Genomic DNA, 16,106 nt, shown 5'->3' with positions numbered 1-16,106 from the left:
CTAGTTTTATTTAACGGTCTAACAGGTGGAAGCTTCCAGACACACTTTGTTTTTTTTTTTTAACCCCACCCCCACCTCCGGCTGTCTCACTGTCAGAGGGACTGAAAGCGTCACGCCTCCCGTTTGGGCTTGTGATGTCTTCTCGCGACACTTGCTTTCAGCTGAAATAAAAGAAGAGGCGCGATTGATGACATCTCGCGAGACATCTTGCTCGCGGGAGCCCAGCCCGCAGTGTGTGCGTGTATAATAGCTGCGAGGTGAGCGCTGGAGTCCAGGAGGAGCTGCGGCAAGGTCGACGGTAGCATCTTGGTGTCAAAGTCACAAAGTCCGCGACGGAGCTCAGACCACCGCCAGGCTTTTATCCAGTTGAGGACGCGAGAAGTGTGTGGAAGTGGAGCGGCTGTGGGCTGATGTTGTGAGGCGGCTAACGAGCTAATTCCGTCGCCTGTGTGAGGAGTTGGAGCCGCGCTCGACGCCGCGTTCCCTCCGCTGTTCCAGGAAGACACGCGCACGGACCGCCGCTCAGCTTCTGCCACGAACAAGTCGAATTTCGCTCCGGGGTCCGCCTGTGCCATGTCAGAGCCGTCCCCCGCGCCTTCCGCCCCAGCGGAGAACGCAGCGGCGGAGAGTGACTTTTTAGCCCCGGATGCAGGGCCGAGGCTGCCCGGTCCGACGCCCAGCCAGAGCCGCTTCCAGGTGGACTTGGTGGCTGAGGCGGCGGGGGCCGGAGAAGACGAGTCTCCCAGCTCTGACGCCTCCAGCGACAAGGCCAACCCCGCCGCCCCGGCGGAGGGTCCCGGCGCGGATCAGGGAGCCGCCGGCGGAGAGGAAGCTAAAGGCCGGTTTCGTGTGGTGAACTTCGCGGATTCGAGCGGCGCGGGGAGAGCGGCCTCCCCGGAGGCGGCGCCGGCGGAGGGGCTGCAGAACGGGGACACAGTGATGAGCGAGACCAGCCTGCATTCATCCACGGGCGGCCAACATCACTACCACTACGACACCCACACCAACACCTATTACCTGAGGACTTTCGGCCACAACACCATCGATGCGGTGCCGAACATCAATTTTTACCGGCAGACTTCGGCGCCGCTGGCGGAGAAGCTGACCAGACCCACCCTGTCGGAGCTGCACGATGAGCTGGACAAGGTGAGCGCACTCTGTTCCAAACTCTTTGTTGGGCTCGAGACTTCACACCTTCGCATTTTAAACTCCTCCATCTATTCACCGCAGAGGTCAAACCGGTCACCTGTCTGTGCGCGTACGAGCTTTTTCCTCCCAAAATGAAACCTTCCCACAGGAGCTGTGAGCTTGAAAGTTATAGCTTATGACTTTTTGTTTGTTTGAAGTTCTCCTGTACAGTGTGACTGCGTTCACATTATCAGTTGAAGTGACCTTTAGTCGACTGTTTTCTCTCCTTTTAACGTATCTTATTTATTCATTACTTACACAGAAAGTGGAATCACATCAGCTGATATGTTCGCAACAGGGTTAAGTGGTTCAGTACAAAACTCACTTGATAAAGTACCTATTTCCACTAACCCTAAGATACAACAACCCTTCAGCCACATTAACCACAACACATATATTTCACTGCTAAACATGTAGATTATAAACTGAAAATAAATCACTTGATGCAAGTGATATGGTATCATTTTCCACCACTTTGTACAGTATCCAATAACACACTAATGATTATCAAGCAATAACTGCTGCCTTTGTTTTGCCCAAAATTGGAAATGGACTACATTTATATAGCACTTTTCCATCTGCACCAGAAGCTCAGAGCGCTTTACAATTGTGCCTCATATTCACACAAACACACACCGATGTCAGGGTTCTGCCATGCAAGGCGCTTACTACACACCGGGTGCAATAGGGGATTAAGGAGCTTACTCAAGGGTACTTAATGATATATATATATATATATATATATATATATATATATATATATTTTTTTTTTTCCGTCTGGCTGGGTTTTGAATCGAGGATCGTCTGGTCTGATGCCTAACACTTAACCACTAGACCATCATGGCAATTGATATACTCTGAAAATGAATAATAATAATAAAAAAGGTTGTTATTAATCTTGCAGTTGCTCGTTTTATGTTCAGGATCTCCACAGCACAGATCTGCATTGGAATTTGGCACAAGTTTTAGGCCAGATGCCCTTCCTGCTTCAACTCCAGTTTTACCAGGAGAAACACACACACACACACACACAGCCCCTGTTCTTCTGAAAACATCTCTCATCCAAGTACCAACCAGAACCTACTCTGCTTAGCTCCTGAGATCTGATGGGATCAGAGTCGCACATAGCAGACTGGCTGCTTGGAAATTAATAAAAAATGTTCTTCATCTGAAGTTTTAAATTTTTGATTAAAATGTGATTATCTTATGTGTAACCCGCACAGCATCAAAATTAATTGCTGTTCATGGAATAAATAAAGTGGGTGCTGCTGAACTTGACTGTAACTAGAGGAATGAAACTGGATGCATCACATGCTGGCTGTTCTTTCAGCATGTGCAGAGATGCGCATGAGGGTCACCAGCTAGGTGGAATGGGACGATGCAGATGAAGTTTCTTGCTGAAGCGCGCACGCACACCTGGAATCAAACCCCCATCTATAGTTGGTAGTCCAACTCTTATGCCACACAGCCACCTGCTGTGATTTACAATGTTGAGAAAAGTTTGGATATCAGCAACAAAATTGAATACTTTCTTGGTACGTGTATCTCCACTCTGCAGCGTTTCATTAAAATCAGTTGTACCTGTCAAAAAATGCCTCCTGAAGATGGTAAATGGACTGTTTATATAGTGCTTTTCCATCTGAATCAGAAGCTCAAAGTGCTTTACACTGATGCCTCACATTCACCCATTCTCTCTCTCTCTCTCGCACACACGCTCATCAATGTCAGGGTGCTGCCATGCAAGGCACTCAACTGCACACCAGCAGCAACTGGGGGATGGAGGACCTTTGCTCAGTGGCCCTTAGTGATTTCCCAGTCTGGTAGGGAATTGAACTGATGATCCTCTGGGCTCAAGCCCACAACAAAACAAGCAAGCAAAAAACAAAACATATAATCCCTATCAGAGTATAAGTCTCACCCTTTTTCTATATTATCAATGTCATTAATTTAGAATTTTTGTGTGTTGTGTATTTTTTATTATTGGCATTTATTTTGTTATTGGAGTTTATTTTGTTTATTGCTTTGATTCCTGGGAAAGCTATATACGTATAAAAAAGTTATTTTTAGCATTGAATATGATTTTTCAGGTTTTGAACCTCCAGCATTAGTGAAAAACACATGATTTATACTTCAGAAAATACAGTATTTGTTTTACAGACAGTGCTGCAGAGTGAGGAGAGGTAATAATGGTTTTTGGGGGGGAAAAAAAAAATCTCTTTTTTTTGGCTGTGGTGCGTATGCTCTTGCTTGTCATTTGCTCACACGCAGCTTTGATGACAAATAGCAGCATGTTGTTCACCATACAGGTTTATCTTCCGACACACTCCTGCTCCCTGGAGATTGTGTGAAATTTACTGCTGCTCTTGGAAGGACCCTGAGGTCACAGCAGCACAGTACTAATTGACGCAGCTTTAATTTGAGTTCACATTTCATAAGTAGTTGTTGCCATCAAATTGAAGTGTTTTTTTTTTCTCTTCTTTTTTCCCCCCAACGTGGCATCTGCTAATTATCATGGTTACTTACTTTTCCAAAAGATAAAAAGTTCCAGTGGTAATATGGCAAACCTTAAACATTATACGAAATATGAAAATCTAATAGAGAAGCAACTGAGAAAGATGGGAGGAGCTTATGCGATGAACTCTGTTTGTTCTGCAGACTGTAAACACAGTTATTTACAGATTGTAAAGAAATATTGTGGGGAGGAGGTTCCTGAATAAATCTGACACCAGACCTGGCTTTAAAGATATTTTATTTTATGCTTTTCCTTCCCTTATATTCTCCCCTTATGATGTCACAAAGATGTGGTGGGGATAAAAGGCAAAGTTTTGACTGCCCTCTTCTGGTGTGTGGATATAATGGCCATTGTTGCTTCTGTGGAGGCATGTGCTTTGTGATTGTACTGGCTGTGTTGGCCTTGAATTTAAATCTGTAAATATTGAAAATTGCACATTGGTGCAGACGGGGAACTTTATCACGTGCACTTGAATGACTTAGAGGTGTCACCTGTGCAGAACAAACACTTTTAACAAGGACTTTTTGTTGACTTGATATACTTTGCTTTGATGTTCATTGTTCCAAAATGTGCAGACATCGCAAAGTAAGTTACCCACAATGCCGTGGGCACTAGAGGTCACTGTGTTCCTTTGAGTGAAACACTCGTGCATGAGAGTTTCAGAGCAGAGTCACAGAAAAGGCTGCTTCTCACGTTCAAGTCATCATTAAATGCCCTGCGGGGACGTGAGATGGAACAGCCTGCTATCATGAAAGAGGTCATATTATTAGGATATTAACAGACAAGTTCAGCAAGTTTGTAGTTGGATCGTTTGTGCGTGCATTTGTGTATGCATGTCTGTTATTTTTGTTGTTACCCTGCTTTGCTGACATGTAGGGTATTTTAATCGGCCCTTCTGTGTATGTGTCTGTCTGTGAACAAGAGAATCCAGAAAAACAAACAAAACCCCCAGCTGGACAGATTTTCACCAGACATGGTGGGACAGATATCTCAAGATGATTCATTTTTTTGGAAAGGATCATACAAAGGTTGAGGTTAATAAAAAAAGTTTCTTATGGGCCTGTTTAAAAAAGTTAACCGATTTTTCGCGAAACTTCGAGGAGGGGTGCGACATGAGCAAAGGAGTAACGTTACCGCTGAGAGATGGGCATTTGACATTTTCCTAGGCTTTGGAAATACCGTGGCAGGTACCTTGTATAATATGAGTGAATGAATGAATGAGCCCATCCTCTAGTTTACCGCGATAACCTAAAGAAAAATAATGCTATGCTAAAATACCCTTGGCCGTATGAACATTGTCTTCTTTCTAATTTGCAGTTGTTTAATTGGTATCCCAGTGCAAAGTATGATTAATTATACATTTATTGTTATTTACAGTAATTATTAACATCCTATTGTCTTGTGTACAATTTGTACATGTTCACTAATGCCCCTCAATCAAACAATATTTAATTTGCATTTTAATGGTGTCTGCTGGATTGCGTATGTGTGCGTATACATGATCTTTCAACAAGAGTTGAAGTTAGCTTTGAGTTAGCGGAAGTTAGTCTGCACCTTGACGGCCACGAAATGTCTTGTAAATCATTCCTGAGGTGTCAAGTTACAAAAACGGTGTTTTCAGTTTTAGAAGTGTTTAAATTTGCACACAAACAAGCTAGCTAGACCAGCCAATGAGATCACGGTGCCTCTCTACTCTGATTGGCTGTCACCCCTGCCTTAAAAATAAATAAATAAAAAAAATCCCAAAACAGAATGTGACTTTTTAATCTCTTAAAATAGGTCAAGGTTAGCCATCTCTTTTATTTATTTAATTACTTTTATTTAATCAGGTTTTGTTTGTCCCATTGAGATGGAGATCTCTTTTGCAAGGGAAACCTGGATAATTATAAAGTTTCCAATTCGCCTTACATGCATGTCGTTAAAAGTGAGAGGAAACCAGAGCACCTGGAGGAAACTCATGCAAACACGGGGAGAACATGCAAACTCCACACAGAAAGGCCACAGGTGGGAATTGAACCCATGACCTTCTTGCTGTGAGGCAACAGTGCTAACCACGAAACCACCATGCTGCCCATCTCTGAACTTGTCCAAGGTCTGTGACCCAGGAATAGTCCCTGTGAATTTGAAGACTCTGGCAGTAATACAACCCCTGGCAAAAATTATGGAATCACCGGCCTCGGAGGATGTTCATTCAGTTGTTTAATTTTGTAGAAAAAAAAAGCAGATCACAGACATGACACAAAACTAAAGTAATTTCAAATGGCAACTTTCTGGCTTTAAGAAACACTATAAGAAATCAAGAAAAAAAGATTGTGGGAGTCAGTAACGGTTACTTTTTTTAGACCAAGCAGAGGAAAAAAATTATGGAATCACCCTGTAAATTTTCATCCCCAAAACTAACACCTGCATCATATCAGATCTGCTCGTTAGTCTGCATCTAAAAAGGAGTGAACACACCTTGGAGAGCTGTTGCACCAAGTGGACTGACATGAATCATGGCTCCAACACAAGAGATGTCAATTGAAACAAAGGAGAGGATTATCAAACTCTTAAAAGAGAGTAAATCATCACGCAATGTTGCAAAAGATGTTGGTTGTTCACAGTCAGCTGTGTCTAAACTCTGGACCAAATACAAACATGGACAATTGAAAGGATGTTTGGGGATGATATCGTTTTTCAAGATGATAATGCATCTTGCCATAGAGCAAAAACTGCAAAAACATTCCTTGCAAAAAGACACATAGGGTCAATGTCATGGCATAGGGTCAGTGTCAATGAGCAGATCTGATTTGATGCAGGTGTTAATTTGGGGGATGAAAATTTATTATTTATTATTTAATTTTTTCCTCAGAATTGAGTGGTTCCATATTTTTTTCCTCTGCTTGGTCTAAAAAGTAACCGTTACTGACTGCCACAATCTTTTTTTCGTGATTTCTTATAGTGTTTCTTAAAGCCAGAAAGTTGCCATTTGAAATGACTTTAGTTTTGTGTCATGTCTGTGATCTGCTTTTTTTTCTACAAAATTAAACAACTGAATGAACATCCTCCGAGGCCGGTGATTCCATAATTTTTGCCAGGGGTTGTAGGACTGGAGCACCGACGGATGGATGGACAGATGCAAAGTCTTCACAATACCCGGTGGGTAACAAAAAATGCTACAATCTTGTATCTTGCCATTTAAAAAGATGAACTGATTAGACACTGGTTAACTTTGATGCACCAACTTAATCCAAAAAGCAAGTTTGATTAGCTTATGTAATATCCCATAAACGTGATTGAACTTGCATGTGGCTTGTGGAGATGTCTGGGCTTGCTGCAGAGAGTAATATCATGTGCATGTTGGAGATGAACAGCAGGTTACGCTTGAATGTCACTTGAAATGAGCTTGTTTACCAGATTATTTATTTTAAATTTCCAAAGCCACGTCTGGTGGCCACCACGGCCATTACTGATTGCTCTCTAATTTCACAAGAAAAAAGGCATAAATTTCACTGACAGTTATTCAGTATGGTATAAACAGTTTTTGCACCCCTGTTTCACAGAGTGCTGTTCTGCTATGATCAACCATGATCCAAAACTACAAAAAATGAGATGGTGAAACAGCAAATCTGACTTGCTGGTTAACAGGCTGGCTTGTATAGTGCAGACCTGGCAACCTGCTGGAAAACAAAAGGAGCTGCACCCTGGCCAGAAATGCTTCAAATATTTACCCAGCTGGATAGCGATCAAACAAGTTTCAAACCGTACTCACTATCAATACCCCCGTTTTAAAGAAGTTCAAAACCAGTGATGAAAGCTTTCCGGAATTCCTGAAAATCCGGGTATTTACTTTGGTGGCGAACGTTTCTGTGTTATTTTTGTTTTCTTGCCCTCTTTGGATTTAGTCTGTGGGCTGATGTCATGATGTTCGCATCTGTAAAATCATTTGGAAGCGTCTCTGATGAGATGCCACAGTGGATATTATGTCTGACGTTTTCACATCCTGATCCGAGACTGAAGGATAAATGTTACTTGCCGCCGCTCGTCCACACAACGGCAAATGAGAGGCGGCGTTACAGATTTTACTGTGAACTCCGCGCCGTGCTGAAACTACGAAACAAATGGATGAAATGTCATTCTACTGCAGGGAGATGATTTAAAGTTGATCAGGAATAAATTTCAAATGGGGGGCTGGTTCAAGGAAAAAAGACCAAAACGGTGACCGGACTTAAAAAAAAAAACAAAAATCATTTATACATAAAAGCTGACGCTCCTGGTAAATCTTTGATTCTTATGATGTTTCCAAAACTGTTTTTGGGAAGAATTTACTTCAAACTGTCTCCATGCAAAGTCTAGCCTGCTAAATCTGCATTTTCTGGTTTCTTATGTTACATGGGTGTGAAAAATCCAACTGGCAGAAAATATGAAACATTTAACACGCTCTAAAAGTCAAATATTCATGTGAAAACGTTTGTGCATTGTTTTGCGTAACACATAAATTGGCAGTATCCCTGAAATGCTGACATCATCAATAGAAAAATCAGTGTAATTGCGTTTTCCATTTATATAAGTGAATAAGAATCAAATTTAAATCCAGATCGGTTCCTGAGAACTAAAAGTGATATTGTTAAATGAATGAACAGTAAGTGCAGCTTTACTTGTATCAGTTTTTATTTTTGTTCATGTTAAGAAAACAGCGATGTCATGTTTGAATAGGAAATGTGATCATGCTATGTTACAGTGCCAAAAAACAAGTTCCTCTTCAATGGATGACTTTGTTACTAAACCAACAACATGCACACCTTGAAAAGGAAATGTCCTGACTGAAGCAATCTTGAACATGTTGGTGACTCACATGAGACTGATCTCACTTCACCACAGTAATGGAAAATAAACGAGATACAACCTTTGAGAAGGTCTCTCTCGCTCTCTCTCTCTCTCAATTTCATTTTGCTTTATTGGCATGAATGTATTAAAACAATATTGCCAAGAATAACGCATAGCAAAAATAATTAATTCAATGATATAATAAACAATAGCAACATTCAAAGACAAATAACAGCTGCGTGCTGGCATGATAAGCCGCAATTTATGTATGACCCGATTAGTCGACTAATCGGTGACTAGTTGATTATCAAAATACTGGTTTGTGGCAGACCCAGTTACAGTGAACACATAACATATGTGTGCTAAGGCTAATGAAATTGTCATCGTTAAAGTTTAGAGCTGTCAATATAAGTAGTTCACTATAGACGTTAATGTTAGCGTCTTACTAGCCAGTTAGCTTCGTCAGCCACGTGTTTCCTTTCAGATGTTCCTGCATGGCCATTGTACTGTGGTGGAAGGCAAATTCTGCAGATTAGTAGATTTTGCATTGCACTTTTTCCTCTCTAACCGTCTGAGGCCGACGCCGTCATATACGACGGGTAAGACCACGCTTTACTAAATTATAAATAACTTTTTAATGATATGAGATAGAAACTTACTTTTTTTGCTAAAAAGTTACCGCCGCTGACTTTCCAGCCAGCCATCAGCCATCTTTGTACTCCTCATAGTAGCTGTGTAATGACGTGCGCAATGTGAGTGTCCAATCGGAATTGGTTCACCGTCACATGGTTTTCCAAAATCCAATCGTAGGGCAGATTCACCTCACGTGAAAAGCCAAAGATTGTTTTCAGGAGTAATATGTTGCTAGTTAGCCCTTTTGAATAGCCCCCTGGGTACTCCAGTGAGTACATACTATTGGGCTCCAATGCGCCCTGCGCCATTAAGCCCCGTTTACACATAGACTGTAAAGTCTCCCAGAAGCATCCCGGCAGAGATTTTGCCCCCTCCGGGCCATTTTAGGGATCAAATGCCGTAGTTAACGCTGGCGCACGGGGGCGTGGTTTGGTTCCGGCTTCAAAAAAATTATTCAACATGTCGAATAATTCCGGGAGCGCTCCTGGAGAAGTGGCCTGATGACGGAGACAGCGCGAACAACGGCGTTTGATACTTTGGAATCGCCGTGTCATCCCGCCCCTTCCTGTAGTGCCGCAGTTTACACCGCCGTAATTGGCGGCCGGCGTTGTATCCCTAACCAACGGCATGTAAAACGGCGATAGAGCCCACATCGGCATCCTCAAAGGTGTTTTAATCGGCAACAGAGGCAGACAAAACGGCGGCGCTAGCGGACAGTACTCCGTTCTAAACGCCACCTCCCGATTAACGGTGTTCCAAACGGCTGATAGGTGGCGGTCAGTATAAAAACTCTAGCGCGCTGCATGCAGGCCTCTCACTCACGGCCAGCTCCAGATATTTTTGCAGAGAAGCTCCAGTATGCCTCCTAAAATAAAATTGGCAGCGGCAAGGACTTACCAAGAGGTCTGGTTCAGAAGTAGAGGAGAGCCCTGTGGTGGAGACGGAGCAACACGTTGAGGAGGGGAAAAAAGGAGAGAAAAGAAAAGGCTGAGAGATGATCTCCCTCCCCCTGCAGTGACAGCTGCTTCAGCCTATTATACTCTGGGGGCGGTGCCTATATGCAAAAGTTCCTGGAGTAACGTAGGATTTGCCTGGATAAATCCAGCGGTACACAGGGCATTATCGGCGGCAGCAGAACACCGCTGTTCTCACGCGCATCTTAACCTGCAATTGTAAAGGATAGAACTGGGTATTAACCCCCATTGCCTGACGTGTGCCGGATGCTACGGCGTCAAAACTCTGCTTTATTCGGCGGATTTAGCGGCGTTTTATCCGCATATTTGCGGCTAGTACGGCGCTCAAAACGCCGGCGAAATGCTCCGCCCCTTTCCACTGTGAAAACAGCCGGAACTACCGTGAACTTCGGTCTACGTACTACCCGCCAACAAAACCGTCTGTGTAACCTGGGCTTTACGCACAGCTATCAGTGAAAGCAGACGGAGAGCCTCTGATGACAATCTCAAGTGCTCAAACAGAGTGTGTAACTATCAGGATTGTGCCACTAGTTTGCATGTGAATGTTACTGGATAACTCTGTTGCTTTCTCAAAGCACTGTTTACCATATCAATGGAGCAAGGGGGAGGGCCGCTCCTCAGACTGTAAGGAGCCAAAGTGGGCCAAAGTGTGAATGAAAGCTGCTTTAGGAGCAGGACAGAACACTCAAAAATACAGTAGAAGTAGAAGTTTGTGATGTAACCTTTGTGTAATAGCAGACAGAAATAGCTTTGAGATGAAGACAAAACGCATAGACCATTTTGTATGTATTGTTCAAAATGTGCATTTGTGTTTATTGTTTGAACCTTTTTGTTGTAGTCTTTCACACAAGACCTCAAATTAACTTCATAAAGTGTCAAAACAGTTGTTTATTATAGACCCTGTGCAAATGACGTCACAAAACCTCCATTCCGCCTTGTTGGGGGACAAACAAGACGCGCACACTACAGACACACACTAGCTAGCTGCAGATATTTGCGATAAAATGCCGAGTTTTTGTGGTAAATCGGCTGTAGTAATTGTAAGAACAGGGAAGCTAATCACAGTTTCTTCAGGTTACCGGCAATTATCGAGCATCAAGGAGAAAATACGCGAGAACTGTCTTAAAAGAGGCGAGCAATCTGGCTAGCACGGATAGCTAGAAGTGACCTTACATCCGAGTCCAGTTTGGCCAATCTACGGATCTGTTCGGATCATTTCATTAAAGGTCAGTCTCCCTATTTAACTATTTAACTAGTGTTTCATGTACAGTATTTATTTCACTTATAAATCCTAGAATATGCAAAATTGTCATATCTACATGCAGTTGAGTAACCACACTGCGTGTGTGCGTGTGATTTTTAATGTTTGGTGCGCGCTTTTTTCCGAGTGTTTGGCGCGTGTGTGTGTCTGCTTTTTAATGTTTGGTGCGCGCTTTTTTTTCCGAGTGATTTTCAAGTTTTCTTTGTATGTAACTTTATCCTCCGCGCGTAAATTAGCTTGATATTCACTCTCTACAACACTTCTTTCTACATCGTCCGCCATGTTGGAGTGTTTGCTTGTCCTCCAACATGGCGGGGGGGGGGGGGGGGGGGGGGGGGGCGGTACCCAGTGACGTTATTGCACAGGGTCTATAGTCTGTTTTGAATAAATGTGTGGAAAATTATTTCCCCTTTACTTTTTCCTTTCTTATTTCTGATTGTAAGCCTTTATTACACTTATAAAACACAACAAAAGCATATATAATGAAAGCACAGGTTGTCGCCTGAAAAAAAGAGACATAAAACTTGATTGTGGGATGCAGGGAGAGCTGTTAACAGCAATAATAAAACATTTATGCCAGGCGAGTGAACTGTCCAAAAAATTCCGTCAGACCCCAGAGGGTTCATTTGGTTAAAATGTTCCCAAACTTTAGAGCTCCGTTGCTGGCCATGATGTTGTGTGGGCATAATTTTTTTTGGGTGACATCACAGCTGACACAGATTAACATGGCAGCCCTACAGAAGATTACAAATACCCCTAGAATAGGAATTACATTTTTTGAAGAGTTCAAAAATTATATCCCGATTTCAATTCTGGTGTCAATGATGGTCGTAACTACTACGTATACAAAGTTTGTTTTAGATTGACAAAGTTGGATCAAGAAGTTACTATGTTGCTTCAAAACCTGCCCTGATTTGCTATTCGGGATGAAACGTTAAGGAACGGTGCTCTGTGGAACAGCCCCGTAACATTCCTCTTATGATGTAATAAAAAGTGTATAATATTGGTGCAGATCCTCAAGTGGTGCGATAGCGAGCGCTCACTGTCAGCCTTGCTGGAGGTGTGCGCTCTATGAGTGACGTCTAGTTTTAGTTTTATGTATTTGGAGGGAACGGTGTGAGTAAGAAAACTCCCCTGGTGCATTCTAGTCTTTTGGATGATTAACAGTATGTTTACTTGTAAGGGCTTTACTCTTTTCAAGAATCTTTTTATTTTAAGTCCATAGCCCACAGCATGTTGCATTTGTTATTAACATAAATATTCTCGTCTTTCCACTGAGCATCAGTCCATTTGAAGATGCTAAATTTCATGAAAGTCTATGCATTGTGGACGTTGTTGACATGTGGCTTCTGCTGTGCAGAGTCCAGTCTGAACGTGCGTTTGTGAATGCAGAGGTGAATGGTGTTTTTTGACAGTTTTTTCACTTTGAGTCCATGTGCTCATATTGTCACAGGATGCAGTGCAGTCTGTGGGGTGAAAGGTCATGGACATTCAGCCGTCTTTTTTTTTTTTTTTTTTTTTTTTAACCTTGATTTCTGCAGATGAGATTCTGTGGAGCTTCCAGTAATATATTTTGTCAACCAAAGGGTTTTTTTTTTCCTCTCCTGTCAGTGTGGAGTCTTCTTTCAAAGATTGAGATTCCTCCTGGGGTCTGTTTCAGAAAGGAGGTTTAACAAATTCTGAGTCTCTGAACTCTGATTTACTTTGATTTACCCTGAAGCCACAGGTTGCCATGTAATCCCTAAGTAAGGACGCATTTTGGCGCCAAACCGCGCAGCGCGACGCGATGGACGCGAGTGAAGCGATTTTGAGCATTTTGCGCGTTTGTGGCGCGATATTGCGTCACCTCACCTCGCGCTGCCCTCCTCCCCAAGTTCAAAAATCTGAACTTTTTCATCTCGTCGCACCGCGATGACCAGTCAGGGACTGAATATGTAGTGACGTGGAGATGTCTGGAGTTTCACTGAAGATGTGAACATGTCCTGTATCTGGTAGCAGCCTGTGAGCATGTCTTACCGGTATGTCTCTTTTGTCCTTTATTTCACAATCATGACAGAGTTTTTGGAGCGAACAGCAGCACCACAGCAGCGGAGAGCGGAGTTTCTTTTTATTTTTATTTTACGTGCGTGCGCGAATCGTCCTGGAGATTATTTTACTTATTAACTACACACCTGTATAAAGCAAATGGTGACTGTTTTCTAAACACAATTATGACAGAGTTTTTGGAGCGAGCAGCAGCGGGAGCGGAGCTTTTTCCTTTTTTTTTTTTTTTTTTTTTTACGTGTGCGCGTGAGCGAATCGTCTGTAGAGAATATTTTATTAATTAACTACACAGATGTATAATAAAACAAATGGTGACTGGTTTCTAAACACAATTATGACAGAGTTTTTGGGTGAAGAGCGAACTGCAGCAAACAGCTGAGTTTTTTTTTTTTTTTTTAATTGTTTACATGTGCGCGCGCGAACGGGACAGTTGATCCTCAAACTGGGTCCCGCAGAGGTGGAAGGACCGCTGAAAGCAGCCGTCACCCAGACACAGCTCCTGCGGCAAATAATGATACTCTCTGTATTGGGAGCTTTTCACAACAACTCGCTCCGTGTGATCAAGGTCCATCATGTTAGCTTGACTGACAACCGGAGCCGGCGAGCTGAATGGAAGCTCCTCCTATTTGATGACGCACCGGGGCGAATTTTCGCAGCGAAAGTCCACCCAAGCAGAGCGACACACCAGGTGAAGGAGGCACGTCCGTCGCCTGGCGACCCACGCGAATTTGTAGCGTCTGATCGTGCCCGGTGTGAAGGCGGCATAAGATGGGACTTTGAGTTTTTGGTTCCAGAACAGCTGATTTGAGTTAGAGTAGTTTGATGCTGAGTTAAGCGTGTGCACAAAAGCAGGCATTAATGGAGCCTCTGTACAGGAATTCACCAATATGCACACGCACAGTCAGCGCAATGCGGTTGCAGTTACAACAGGGTGTGAAACTTCATTGAAGAAAAACACTGCTTGAGTCAGTTATGTCTGATTCATTCATGTTTAATCACAAGTATAATATTCCAGGTTAAAAACTAGAGCCGACTGATATGGATTTTTTGAGGCCGATGCCGATGATATTTGGATGAAAAAAATGCCGATAATCTATAAATCGGCTGTTTTGCCGATAGCCGATAAATCAGCTGATATTATTTTTTTTTAAATGAATAAAATGTTCTTTTTTGGACCCTTAACAAAAAAGGTATGAGCTAAAAGCTGAAGCTTTGTCCTCATATTGATTAACTTTATAACAGAGAAGAATTGTCAAGTTCAAAAAATGCAATCAAGAATTAAACCTTTGTGAAATTAGCAAATACATATCCATAAAAAGAGTTGTGAAATACATCTGATCTTGTACCTCTTGTTGCTGCAACTTAGATATAGGATAAGGATATAGATCCTTATAAACTTGTATGCTTTTGTCAGCCGATCAGTGCAGTGTGAAGGCAAACTACGGGGGCTACAGGGGTGTAAGCAGCTCTCAGTTGAATGGAGTCAGAGCTCCATCTACTGGACAAACGGTGCAAGGACATTTTACATTGCCAGCGCAAACATTATTTCAGTAACTGTTCTGTTTGAGAAATTATCGGCGTTGTATCAACAAAATTTTGGCCGATAGTGAGTACTTTGAAAAGGGCTTACATCAGCCGATAATATCGGCTGGCCGATATATCGGTCGGGCTCTAGTAAAAACTGGTGGCGTGAACTTTAAAATAAATTTAATTTAGTGCAGTTTTTCACCCGAGAAAAGGACATGGAAACGAAATATATGAATAAAGTTGAAACATAAGAGTACAGCTTAAGTCTTGTGGCTGTGCCTCGTTTTAATCATATTTGACATGTAAAAATAAATACAATTTAGTGTCACTTTTAGTGTGACTAGCCAACCTTATCCGTCCCCAATGCCGTTTTCACTCACATTCCTCTTATTTAAATTAACATTTGTCTTCTGTTCAGCCAACAGAAGGAAGTCGGGACACGCACAATTTACCTTTCCCGAGTTCGCTTATAAGCGAAGTGTGCAATGCATCTGCACATGCGTGAGTCAAATGGGGGCAAAAATACCAACTACCATACTCCCACCGCTCCCATTGAATTTCGTATACAGTAGCATTAGCCGACTGTAAAAGTTAAGGCTTACAGGGATTGTTTCAAAGGCTTTAAGCCTTAAGCGACACATACAATAATGACAGGGGCGCATTGTGCTGTTTTCAAATGCTTGAATGGAATTTATAGGCTTGAAAGTTGGCTGAAAACACACGATTGCAAAGCTCCGCTGAGTTCACCCAAAGACGGAAAAAAGAAGAAATGTGGTTGTAAACCTCTGTTCATTCTACACAATTTCGCCACAGTAAAGAAAGATCCAGACGGACGTAAAAGACGAACTAAAATTGTAAGTCTCTTGCACACATTTATTTTGTCAATATCCTGAAACTGTGCTGAATTATAATGTGGCTGATGATGCCGTTTTCGTGCATCGGCTTATGACTGTAATGTCGCGCCATGAATGATGTGGCACGTAATATTGTAAAATTGACATGTTCTATAAACAAACTGCATGTATGTCTGTCAACTTATCAAAACAAACGTGACACCAAAGAGGTTATATGTGAGACCCACCTTCATTGTAGTCATTACGAAGCTTGTGGAGTCGCGATTTCTCATCCCTGCTTAGCAAATATTCTGCAATATCCACAGTTT

The 16,106-nt window shown here is 42.5% G+C and overlaps 1 protein-coding gene across 2 annotated transcripts in view; it reads left to right on the top strand.

Moving 5' to 3' along the window:
- The first annotated feature begins 224 nt into the window (after window positions 1–224).
- Window positions 225–16,106, top strand: part of slc12a2 (solute carrier family 12 member 2) — a 220,522-nt gene continuing 204,640 nt past the window's right edge. For both annotated transcript variants that reach the window (XM_034192967.1, XM_034192966.1), the window contains exon 1: window positions 225–1,146. In XM_034192967.1, the coding sequence (XP_034048858.1) occupies window positions 574–1,146 (573 nt within the window). In that variant the 5' untranslated portion in view covers window positions 225–573. The remainder of the gene's footprint in view (window positions 1,147–16,106) is intronic.

Source organism: Thalassophryne amazonica, chromosome 17, assembly GCF_902500255.1.
Source record: "Thalassophryne amazonica chromosome 17, fThaAma1.1, whole genome shotgun sequence".
NCBI lineage: Eukaryota > Metazoa > Chordata > Actinopteri > Batrachoidiformes > Batrachoididae > Thalassophryne > Thalassophryne amazonica.
The sequence above is the reverse complement of the archived record's forward strand: the minus strand, read 5'-3'. Positions and strand labels throughout refer to the sequence as shown.